General features: G+C 41.3%; 1 protein-coding gene across 1 annotated transcript in view; it reads left to right on the top strand.

Moving 5' to 3' along the window:
- ABCC5 (ATP binding cassette subfamily C member 5) overlaps positions 1-12,456 on the top strand; it is an 88,660-nt gene continuing 76,204 nt past the window's right edge. Inside the window, exons 1-2 of the mRNA XM_004464585.5 lie at positions 1-142; positions 3,565-3,748. Coding sequence (XP_004464642.1) covers positions 3,620-3,748 — 129 coding nt within the window. The 5' untranslated portion in view covers positions 1-142; positions 3,565-3,619. The remainder of the gene's footprint in view (positions 143-3,564; positions 3,749-12,456) is intronic.

The following is a 12,456-nucleotide window of genomic DNA, read 5'->3' as shown; positions in this document are numbered from 1 at the left end:
CCTTTAGGCTTGGGGATTCTTTGTGCAGCGCGCCTGCGCGGTGTGGCGGCCGATGCCGCTATAAAGGCTTGTTTTGCTCCGGGACTGATGCTCCGGAGCGTGGTTGAGAGGCCGGCGCGGCCGTGCGGGAGCCGGGACCCGGGTAGGTGATGGTTACCCCCGCACCCCGTCCCTCTCCCTCCGTTGTCACCGGGATCACCCCCTTTTATGTTTCCTCCGGGCATGGCGGACTGTGGCTGGGGCTCTGAGCAGTTCAGGAGAAGCCGAAGACTTGAGGCAAGAGGCCTGGCCTCCCTCTCCTCTCCCGCCGCCGCGTTCTCGAGATGTGACCCCAGGGGACTCTTGCGGAGGTCTTTCCATCAGAAGGCAGGGTCGGGATGAGTGGTCAGGGGTTCCGGCTACATTCTTGGGTGTGGCCACTAGGGGGTGCTGCATCCGCAAGCCCGTGGGTGTGGGTCGCTATCGCCCCGCCAGGCTCTGTCTGGCGGTGGGAACGCCCTAGGGCCAGGGCATCCCGGACGAAGCTGACTACCCCTATCTTCAAGACAGGGGTAGAGGGGCCCGGGCACCCCCACTGAGGCTGCGGACCGGAGACTATGAGCCGTCAACGACCTTAGAAGTCATCCTCTTGTTTTTGCAAATGGGTAAATAAAGGTGGGTGACATAAGCACGCGCAGCAGACCCTTGGCACAGAGCACGGAATGGAACCCCGATCTCTTGGCTGTCACCCAGTGATCTTTCCACTTTCACCATGCAGAGCTGCGTGTTTCTCTGTATTTGACGGGTCATTTGGTTTCTGCAGAGATGTGCGGGGGCAGGGGCAGATGGGCGCAGGGATGACGGGGAAAGTTTCAAAAGGTTCTGAAGGAGGAGGTGGGTGAATTACACCGGTGTCTCTACTGTGGAGCTTGGAGGCGCAACAAGTGAATTACAGGAGGTGTGATAAATAGGACCTCAGAACCCAGTCCCTCCCTTAAGGTGTATCATTTTTGGCTTCAGGTTTTCCTGTGCACCTTCAGGGCCTGAGGTCGAGGTCTCAAAACCTACACAGGAATGTTGAGTGAAGGCAGTTTGGAAACACCGCTGGTCAGTTGCAGTTCTTGTAATCCTCAGCAACCACCTCCAACCCCCAACCCCGAGTGCAGTTTTGTGTGCATCATTGTGCAGAGATAATGTCTACACTTTTATCACTGGAAGGAGAGTCTTGATTAAAAAAAAAAAATGGCAGCTGAACAAAAGGCCTCAACTCTTTTTTTTTTTTTTACACTTTAAAAAAAATTAAAGTTAATAGATCACACAGAATGTTACATTAAAAAACATAAGAGGTTCCCATATAACCCACTCCCCACTCCCCCACCCCCAACCTCAACTCTCTTAATCTTGAGTTTGGGCACTTCTTTGGGGTTCTGCCATTGATAATTCTGCTGTTGCCATCATACAGCTGTGGCCCAAATGCAAACAGAAATTCTATCCCTTCTTCCTCCCTTCGAGCTGAGGTAAACTAGCATTTTAAAACAGACTGAAAATAAACAAACAAAACCTTTAAGGGAGAAAAGAAGAAAATGTGGAAATGGAAATACAAATACAAAAGGTCTAGTGAACCTTGCTCATTTGTTCCCTTCAGATTTGGGCCTTGTTTCTTTTCAGAACCTATGGGCTTCCTAGCTCTTGGCTAGTCTCCACATGGGGTACCTTGTCTTACATCTCTTTACACAGAAGATGGTATCCTCCTTCAAAGCCAAGAGAGTAACTTGGTGCCTACTGAGGCCTACCTTCTCTGATGGCTGTGCCTCTTTTCCCAGAAAATTAAAGAGACAAGGTATCAGGGGTAATGGGACACTGCTCCCTACACCCTTCATAAGGAAGTAACTTGGTCCTTTAAGCCCAAATGTTTGGCTTTGTCTTACCCTACCAGTCACAATAGCCACAAAACAAAAATTTTTTATATTGTAACAGGGAAGGCATCTCATTCCTGTCTTATATGCTCTAATGATTACAGTTTATTCTTTGAAATAAAGTGATTTAAAGAAAACTTGGTTATCATGGGTTCTTAAATAATTGAGATAATCCTCATATTTTTCCTGACATGGCATTTGGTATTGTGAATGAGTTCCACTGACTTTCTCCCTTTCAAACTCCCCTTCCTTTTTTTTTTCTTTTTCAAGTAGGACTATTTCCTCTTCCAGATAATCTACTAGGCTAGGAGACCATTGGAGGGCAAGGTTGGACTGTTGAGATCCCAGAAACAAGGATTACTCTGATCTGCAGCTTAACATCAGGGACACTGGCAGAAGATGCCAGATCTGTTTATAGTTGGGTCTTACTGAGGTCTCAGTGACATGCTTGCTGTGCTCTTGCTCGGTAAGCCGATGTTCTTAATGGTGCGGTTTGTCATTGGGCAAGGTGACTTTTTTTTTTAAAGATAAGTAACTTAGCTATATCAACTATGATACTTGAACCAGACCTCTGAAAGGCAAGAAATCAAGCATGCTTTGTGCTGTATTCTGTCTCTTGGAGAAGATTTAGACCTTTTATTTACAGGAGTAGTGAGTGTTGTGGGTTTTTTTTCCCTAATACCTTAAAATATGAATTGTAGCTGTCAGAATTTTGTGCTGTATAAGTAGTACTTTTAAATCAGTGATAGCTAGGGATTTATGACACAGCTACACATTAATTTCAAGTGAGGTTGATATGAAAGCTTCTGGCTGGGAAGCTTTACACCACCTTAGGGTGGAGGAAGAGTTGATACAAGATATTGATTAGAGTTAGCCTGGTAGGCAGTGGTTTAGAACAGTTTCTGGTAGACACTAGGTAAGACTTACCTAGTACAAGTTTTGTTTTAATACAACTTTGGTGAGATATAATTTACATACCATAAAATTCCCCATTTAACTTGTATATCTGGGTGGGGATTTTTTTTGTTTATTTTTTAGTATATTCACAGAGATGTGCCACCTTTACCACTATCTAATTTTAGAACATTTTCAGTACTCCGAGGGGATTTGATTTTAAACTTAAAGTATAATAGTTTCATGTATTTTGCCTGTATAACTTCATGGAGCTAATTAGAAAAATTAGCTAACTGTAAAAATGCAGAGATAGAGTATATCTCTGATAGAGAAAGTGTTTTGTAAGTTTTCATTTAGTAATATTTAGGAGGAGAAATGATTTCCATTTTTCAGTTGTAGAGTTTATGATACTTGGAACAAATATAATTTTTTTCCAGAAACTCTTTTGTTTAAAATTCTATGTAAATGTTCTATACATTGAGCTTAATTGAAGAGGGTATATGTCTCTTTATCAGTGTTTTTATTGTTTCTAGTCTCTTTTTTTTTTTCCTTCTTAGAGGTGGATAGAGGTAATTCTTCTTGATTTTATTACACTGAATGTTTTCTTCTTTAAAAAATGAAATGGTACTTGGAAATTGTTTTAAAATTTTTAATTTTATAGCTATAACAGTAGAAAGCTTTAATAATTTTACTCTTTGTGTTTTCTTATTTTAAAGCACTTTAGCACATGATTAAGCATAATCTAGGAAATATCGTAATGAATTTTTAATTTCAGAAATTCTGAAGTGAAACCAAGAACCTGTGAGCCCTGGCACCTTCACTCGGAGAAGATGAAGGATATTGACATAGGAAAAGAGTATATCATCCCCAGTCCTGGGTATAGAAATGTGCGGGAGAGAACCAGCACCTCCGGACAGCACAGAGAACAGGAGGAATCCAAGTACAAGGGAACTCGTCCGGTCAGTTTTTCTCCCCACCTGTGGTACTAGACCATATATATATATATATTCCTGTATTGGCTTTAGGTCACTGTTAAGGATTTTTGCTTTTCTTGCAGAGGAGTTGCTAGTTCATAGTAAGGAACTGGAAGGAGAGGTTGGCTCTCAGCCTCCTACTTGCCTCCTTTGCATTCTCTCCTTTTCTACTTGTACTCCCCTTTGGTGCCTTCTGAAAGGCTTTGGTTAAGAGAAGACAACCCTGGGGGCGGGGAGGGCTTATGGACCTTTCAGCTTCATTCATGTATGTGGACAAAATTGCTTTTATTCCCCTGCCTTTGATGTCTGTGTTCATACTTCAGAGGGTGATTGGAACAATTCTAGATGGTTGTAGGATAGTCAGTACGTTTTTTAGGTAAATCCATGAATGTAGAGGTGCCTTTAAATAAAGATCTAGTTTCTTCCAAGGGAAATAATGGAGATGTATTTTAAACTGGAGGAAATATTTTTTTCTGAGGACAAAAAAATTATACCTTGTCTTGAAATACAAAGGTAACTATTAAGGCAGAATGGGAGTACCTAGATTTAGGAGGGTTTGTGTTCGTATATGCGTTATGTGAAAACTTGAGGAAAATATGGACTTTGCCCCTGACACTGGCATTTCACCAGCCTGATGTCACCTTTTCTTGTTTGGATTGTGATAACTTTTGCCTCATTAACCAGCATCTCCTCATTAATGGTTTTTTTTCCATCTCCCAATGTGTATTATAGAATGCTGTCTCATTCTGACTTTGGAGAACCATAGATTCAGCATAATTATTGTTAATCAGTGTTCTTTGGTGCCAGTTTTGTAACTTTCTTTGTGTTCTTTTGTATAGTCTTTACGTTGATTAAACATTATTAAGTATCTTCTATGTGCTAGGCATTATTAGTATAGCATTTAAATCTGGAAAAGCCACAGAGGTAACATTGGAGCAGGGTCTTGAAGGATAATTAGGTGTTTACTATGGGGAGACTTTCTAGGAAATAAGAATAAAGGCCCAGAGGTGGAGGGAAAGTGCATTGCATGTTAGGACCTGGGGTATGTTACTATATCAGCAGTGCCTTAGTGGTTTAGTGTTAAAATAGTGATGATGGTAGTAACTAACTCATGTGATCACTGAGGATTAAATGAGATAGTACATAAAAAGTGCTTAGAACAGTGCCTGGCACATAACCAGTTCTCAATAAATGTTAGTCCTAGAACTAGTTGTCTAGAGTGAAGGATATATAAAGGGAGTGGTAGGTCAGGGAAATTTCTACCTGCCTTGCTAAGTACATTTTTTAAAAATTTTTAACTGTTTGAGACAATTGTAGGTTTACATGCAGTTGTAAAAAAGTAACATGAGAGCTCTTTTAACCCCTTCATTCATTTTCCCCCAGTGGTAACATCTTGTATAACTGTAGCATAACATCACTCCCAGGATATTGACATTGATACAATCAAACAGCCTTACTAAGATTTCACCATTTTCACATGGACTTATTTGTGTGTGTATTTAGTTCTTTGCACGTGTGTGCAGATTCATAACCCACATCTTTTTCACAAGTGTGCAGATTCATAACCCACCACCACAATCAAGAGAGAGAACAGTTCCAGCACAAGGATCTCTCAGGCTTCCTTTTTTACTACTTCCCCACCCCCAATCCCTAGCAGTTACCAATCAGTTTTCCACCTCTGTAATTTTGTTATAAGAGGCTATATAAATGGACTAGCACAGTAGCTAACCTTTTGAGAGTTGTTTTTTTCATTCAGCATAATTCCAATATGTTGCATGTATCAGTAGTTCTTTTTATCTCTGAGTAGTATTCTACATTATAGATGTACAACATTTTGTCCAATTATTCACCTATTGAAAGAAATTTGGGCTATTTCCAGTTTTGGGCTATTACAAATAAAGCTGCTTTGAACTTTTGTATACGGGATATAAACCTTAATTTCTCTGGTATACATGCCCAGCAGTGGAAATGCTGGGACAGATGATAAGCATGTGTTTAGTTCTGTAAGAAAATGTAATACTTTTTGCAGAGTGGCTGCACCATTCCCACCAGCAATGTATGAGTGATCCAGTTTCTCCACATTCTTTTCCCACTTGGTGTAATTATTTTTATTGTAGCCATTCTGATACATATATAGCGATATCTCATTGTGGTTGTAATTTGCATTTCTCTTATAGCTAATATTGAACTGAATTTTTTGTTTGTTTTTTCCTTTTTCTGTTGAATTGAATTTTTAAGGAGGAATTTTTAACTTAGAGAAATTAACCTTGAGGCAATACAAAAAACCCTGGACAGAAGAGAAACAAAATACAGGGAGCAGTCTGGAGGCTGCTGTGCCAGTCCACTTGAGAGAGGCTAGAGGTCTGGGATGGGCATGGAGGAGAGGCGGTGATTAAAAGGCAACTCTGGAAGGAAAGGGAGGCATTGGGGTGCCTGGGGTTGATGGTCATGGTTTTAAACTATTTCTGGACATATGTGAAGAGGAGAAGATTTGGAAGGTAAGAATGAGTTTAATTTTAAACATGTTGGATTTGAAGTTCTCCCAGGTAAAATTATCAATAGATATTTACAGCTTAGGCAAGAAATAGAATGGGGAAAATATTTTGGAGCCATTGGTAAATTCAGGTAGATAAGCCTTGGGAGCCAGCAAGCTTGCCCTGAGGATGGCTTGGAGAGCAGGAAAGGGTTGGAACCTGGGAAGCTAATGTGTGGTCTTGTGGCATTTCTAGGGTCAGGGTCCTTGTCCAGTTTGTTAGAACAGAACTGAGATTAAAGTGTGAAATGGCAGCAGCAAGCTTTTCCTCTATAAATGGAAAAGAGCAGCCAGTAGAGTAACTGCTGTGCCTTTGTCCTCTCTCAGGTTACCTGCCTTGACAGCTAGTTTCCTCCATGTAACCAAGTTTTAGCTTGAAGAATCTTTATAAAGTTTCAGGAGTCCACATACATTTTATTTTCGTTCCCTATCACATTTCCTTAACTTTTCAATTTGAATACTGTTTTCTTGATTTTTACTACTTCCTTGTACCCAGTGAACTGCTTTTACTTAAAATATTTCTTTCAATCTACTCATTTTTTTTCCCCCTTGGCCTTGACCTAAGCAATAAAATCATAGGTTTAGGCAACCTGTTTTTTTATACACATTAAAATGAATACATAGCTATTAAATATTTTTTAAAATTCCACCTACCTCCTAGACTCTTCTTCCATACTACCTGTCAAGAAACAAAATTTCCTAGATAGCTTTATCTTTTTTTTTTAAGATATACCATTTATTTTTATTTTTATTTTTTTCATTTTTATTTTTATTTTTTTATTTTATTTATTCACTTAAAAAATATTACATTCAAAAAATATGAGGTCCCCATTCACCCCCACCACCCCCACCCCACCACTCCCCCCACAGTAACACTCTCCCCCATCATCATGACACATCCATTGCATTTGGTGAGTACATCTCTGGGCATCGCTGCACCCTATGGCCAATGGTCTACACCATAGCCCACACTCTCCCACGTTGCATCCAGTGGGCCATGGTAGGACATACAATGTCCGGTAATTGTCCCTGCAGCACCACCCAGGACAACTCCAAGTCCCAAAAATGCCCCCACATCCCATCTCCTCCTCCCATTCCCCACACCCATCAGCCATCATGGCCACTTTTTCCACACCAATGCCACCTTTTCTCGATTATTAACCACAATAGTTCATGAATAGAGTATCATTATGTCCACTCTAATCCTTACTGTATTCCTCCTTCCTGTGGACCTTGGCTTGGTTGTGTCCATTCCACATCTATGTCAAGAGGGGGTTAGATTCCACATGGATACTGGATGCAATCCTCCTGCTTTCAGTTGTAGGCACTCTAGGCTCCATGGTGTGGTGGTTGACATTCTTCAACTCCATGTTAGCTGAGTGGGGTAAGTCCAATAAATCAGAGTATAGGAGCTGAAGTCTGTTGAGGCTCAGGGCCTGGCTATCATATTGTCAGTTCAGAGATTCAGATCCCCTAGATATATCTTAAACCCCAGCACCAACTACAATTCCAGTAAAGTAGCAGGAAAGGCTTGTGAAAAGAGATCACATCTGAGTCCAGCTCCATCATGCAGAAACACCAGCTCCAAAGAAGGGCCAACTGACATGGCAGTGAACTCTATCTGCCATGACCATAGAACCTGTGGGTCTCTTTAGCCCTCAAAAGAACCAATACCTGGGGTTGTATCTACTTTATCTGTCTCTGAGACTCTGCTCAGGTGTGCATAAGGGCAATCCTTCTGACAACCTCCAGACCCTTTTTTAGAGACTCATAGCCATATAAACTCATTTGTCCTTTCCATTTCCCCCTTAATTTAGGTCAAACAGCATTTTTAACTCCTGTTATTATATATAGACAGGAATATTCTGCTGGTCTGCGTTGAACCTTTTATTCAAGGTCATTTTCTAGTTACATCATCAGCTGGTACTTGGTAGTGATCCCTCGGCGCCAGGGAGGCTCATCCCTGGGTGTCATGTCCCACGCTGGGGGGAAGGCATTGCATTTACATGCTGAGTTTGGCTTCGAGACTGGCCACATTTGAGTAACACGGAGGCTGTCAGGAGGGAACTCTTAGGCACAGTGCTGCTCTAGGCCTTGTTCTTATTTCAGGTGTATAGGCTCACAAGCATAGTCATTAGTATCAGGGGCTCACTGTTGGACCCTCATTCCTTCCTGGTCCTTGCCGTTGCACCTGGGGGACTGCCGCTGCTCCCTTAGGGACCACGATAGAGCCCCACCCCGGCCAGGAACCCAGTACCCCTCCAGCTGTTGTTTTTAATTGTTTCCACTATGAGTATATCCAAACATTTCCATGCACCCTGGACACATGCCCTGTGTAACTCCCTGTCAACCATATGTCCCTTGTCAATAACATCCCATACCAGTATTCCTCCACTGCCATTGTTGAACCACTCTTGATCCAAAACTTCCTGAAAAGTAAAGCCCAATATAATGCCAGGTTCCCTTAATAGTAAAATGGAATATAGCGATGAGTTTAAAGGTTAGATATAGAATACATATTGATTTGGAAAAATTCTACATCCTATCTTTTTCTTTTCTTTTTTCCTAATTATTGAGCTTCTCTTCACAAGAGCCATAGATCACAGTAATTCATATATACAATATACAGTACTCCCACATATCCAATATAAAACCTTTTCCCTTCCACAGCGATAATCTTTTAACTTATTTATATCATATTTACTGAAACTGATGTACAGATATTGAGACAATAGCTTTCAAACAAGGTAACATTTGTGTTTGCATTGTGGTTTATACTTTAGGCTATACAGTTTTCTAAATTTTTAGTTATCCTATGTAATACATTACGGTTTACATTATTAGTCTGTCATCCCCTATATGTTTTTGGTGTAATATTACATGTTTTATATCCATCCTTATGTACTCTTGTGAAACACTTCTATTTCCCTCACAGTTACGTTGGTTCCATCTATTCAATATCTATTTCCCCTTCCCCTTGAGGCCCACAGTGACAGTAAATCTTCATTTCTTGAGGAGCCATGATACCTTTATCTTGAGCTTGTTGCATATGTTATTAGTTTGCTGACAAAGGGAATTATCAAGATAAAACCATTTTCAAGTTCAGAGGCAGTATAAAAATTGATAATTAAAGTAGTTGAGAAGTAGAATGCCTGTATAAGCTTATAGTTTTTAAAAAAGTAAGCAGCTGGTTGGATAGAGATTACAATATTATGTCACATGCTCGTAACCGTCATTTCTAATTCAGTCATTATAGAGGAAACCAGGGATAGGACATCCCAGATGCCAGCTATACTTACTGTTGATCAGAAACAATCAGTCAAAAATAGTACCACAAAAGATAAGGCTATATCTGTGGCTCTTAAATGGAAAACAAAGTTTTATTTACCACCATTAATATTTCAATAGGGTCAGTTAATGTAGACTGTGTTAAGAAGTCAGAAGCAAAGCATAAGAGAATAATTTCTGATTTGAAACAAGCCAGTGGCTTTTGTTCTCAAACTAAGCAGAGAAGGCAGAGTATACAGTTTGCCCATTTCTCAGTAATGGGACAAAAGTTTTCTTTTTGCACATTCTTTGGAAAACATCGCTCTAACCAGTCTGGTCTTCAAATACTTATAGTTTCCCACATCTGCTTAGAGATAACTAGGGTAAAGATAATGCATTTTGACACTTTACTCGTTTTTGAGGATTATTAAATTAATTCTTACAGCCACATAATCTGATGCTTAGCGTGGAAATGCTAACATGGGTGCCTTCTCTTGCTGTTAACTGTCTGTGCAGAAGGACTAACTTTGGCTGGGGTTAGCCTGGCATTGTTTCTGCTAACATGAAGATTTTTATTTAGGCCCCAGCTTAACACTGTTACTGTGCCTAAGGCTTGAATATACACATGTGGATTACATGACGCCACAAACCCTGTTATGTTCTGTTCTTTTTTTTTTTTAAAGATTTATTTATTTATTTATTTCTCTCCCCTTCTCCCCCCACCCCAGTTGTCTGTTCTCTGTGTCTATTTGCTGCGTCTTCTTTGTCCGCTTCTGTTGTTGTCAGCGGCACGGGAATCTGTGTTTCTTTTTGCTCGTCATCTTGCTGTGTCAGCTCTCCGTGTGTGTGGTGCCATTCCTGGGCAGGCTGCACTTTCTTTTGCGCTGGGCGGCTCTCCTTACGGGGTGCACTCCTTGCGCATGGGGCTCCCCTACGTGGGGACACCCCTGCATGGTACGGCACTCCTTGCGCGCATCAGCACTGCACATGGGCCAGCTCCACACGGGTCAAGGAGGCCTGGGGTTTGAACCGCGGACCTCCCATGTGGTTGACGGACACCCTAACCACTGGGCCAAGTCCGCCGCCTGTTCTGTTTTTAAAGATGCTATATTTTATTCATTTCTTCATGATGTTTGCCCAGCACTGAGCCAGGTAGTATGGTCCCGTAAAGATAAGCTGATGCTGGGCCTGCCCGCCCTTTCCCCAATAAAAGCATAGACTCGGTCATGTCATTTAGGAGCTATGGAAATTAAGGAGTGAGTTCTTCTATCTTTGAGATCAGGGAAGACTTCAGGGATGCAGTATTTGACTGGAGACTTGAGGAATAGGTAGAATTTGGTTGGAGAGACCAAGAACCTATCAGGCGGAAGAAAGAGTTGTGAGCACAGAGAGATGACTAAGAGCTATTGGCCTTGAGTAAAAAGTGTATGAAGTTGTGGATAAGCGAGTGTTTTTTTTTTTAAGTTTTTTAAAAAAATTGTGTTTACTTTCCTATTCTCAGACCAAAATGAAGGGTGACTTGTGTTTCACTAGTCACTTGTCTAATTTAGCCTGCAGCAAAGGAGGAAGAATGGAAAATAAGCAGAAGTCAACTGAAGTTCATGTATCATTATTACTACTAACTCCTTATTGTACTTCTCACCGAAGTGTACCATTGGTTAAATTTTCTTTCTGTTAAGTTGGAACAGTCTTTCTCTAGGAAAGGTAACAAAGCAAGTAAAATCCAGTAACCTTCGTTTAGTGTTTCCTTTAATTCTGTGTTAGGCTGAGTCTTTAACCAGGGTTGGAGTTTTCATAAGCAGTAGTTTAAAATATGTTGGTGAACTGAAGCTATATCCTAGGGCTCCAGGATGTGGGCCTAATCTCTTGCCAAGAAATAAAATTCTAAGATATAGTATTGTTTTTAATGTAAGAAATATGGGCTCATTATAGAAAATTTGCAAAGTGTAGAAGATCATTGCAAGAAAAGAAAATCACTCTTTACTCGTCTACCTAGAGACAACTATTGCTAACATAAAATAGTTTTGTCTGGTATATTATACTGTTAGAAAATTTGACTCTGAAAGTTTTTTTTAAGGATGAAGGGTATGTGAATTCGCCTATGCCCTTGTGTTTCCAGAGTCAAGAATATTACTTATGAATGTGCTTTGCTGTTAGAAGGGAGCGCAGGATGAAGATTAGTATTTGCGGTCTCTGCATCATTTTTCTCTTGATTGGTACTCAGTGACTCAGCAGATTTTCTGGCCAGTCAGTGTTAGAATGAGTAAAAATACCTGGCTTTTTTTTTTCCCTCCCCTGCAGGCATCTGTAAAGCTTTTTAAGACTCAATACTCTCTTAGGCAATGCTGGGTGCAATATGCTGGCTGGCCTGCTGCCAGCCTTTGGTCTCCAATAGCAGCTTGCGGCTTTCTGGAGGCAGTGACAACAGTGCTGCCATTGGTGCGGCGCCCAGGGGGCTTTTCGACCCCGTGGTGGGTTGGTCCTGGGCTGGCCTGCTGCCTTACCGTGAGCTTGCTTACATGCCACCTGCAGCAAGGCTGCTGCTGCTTTCCTAGGAAACGCTGCTGAAGGGAAATAAGTAAAAGCTGTTGACATGATAAGGGAGCTTTCTGTCAAAAAGGGAAGGGAAGTATTAGAGCTCTTTTTTTTTTTTTTAAGATTTATTTATTTCTCCTCCCCTCCCCCTGCTCCTGCCCCGGTTGTCTGTTCTCTGTCTATTTGCTGTGTCTTTGTCCGCTTCTGTTGTTGTCAGCGGCACGGGAATCTGTGTTTCTTTTTGTTGCGTCATCTTGTTGTGTCAGCTCTCCGTGTGTACGGCACCATTCCTGGGCAGGCTGCACTTTCTTTCGCCCTGGGTGGCTCTCCTTACGGGGTGCACTCTTTGCGCGTGGGG

The sequence above is a fragment of the Dasypus novemcinctus genome, chromosome 4 (assembly GCF_030445035.2).
Source record: "Dasypus novemcinctus isolate mDasNov1 chromosome 4, mDasNov1.1.hap2, whole genome shotgun sequence".
NCBI lineage: Eukaryota > Metazoa > Chordata > Mammalia > Cingulata > Dasypodidae > Dasypus > Dasypus novemcinctus.
The sequence above is the reverse complement of the archived record's forward strand: the minus strand, read 5'-3'. Positions and strand labels throughout refer to the sequence as shown.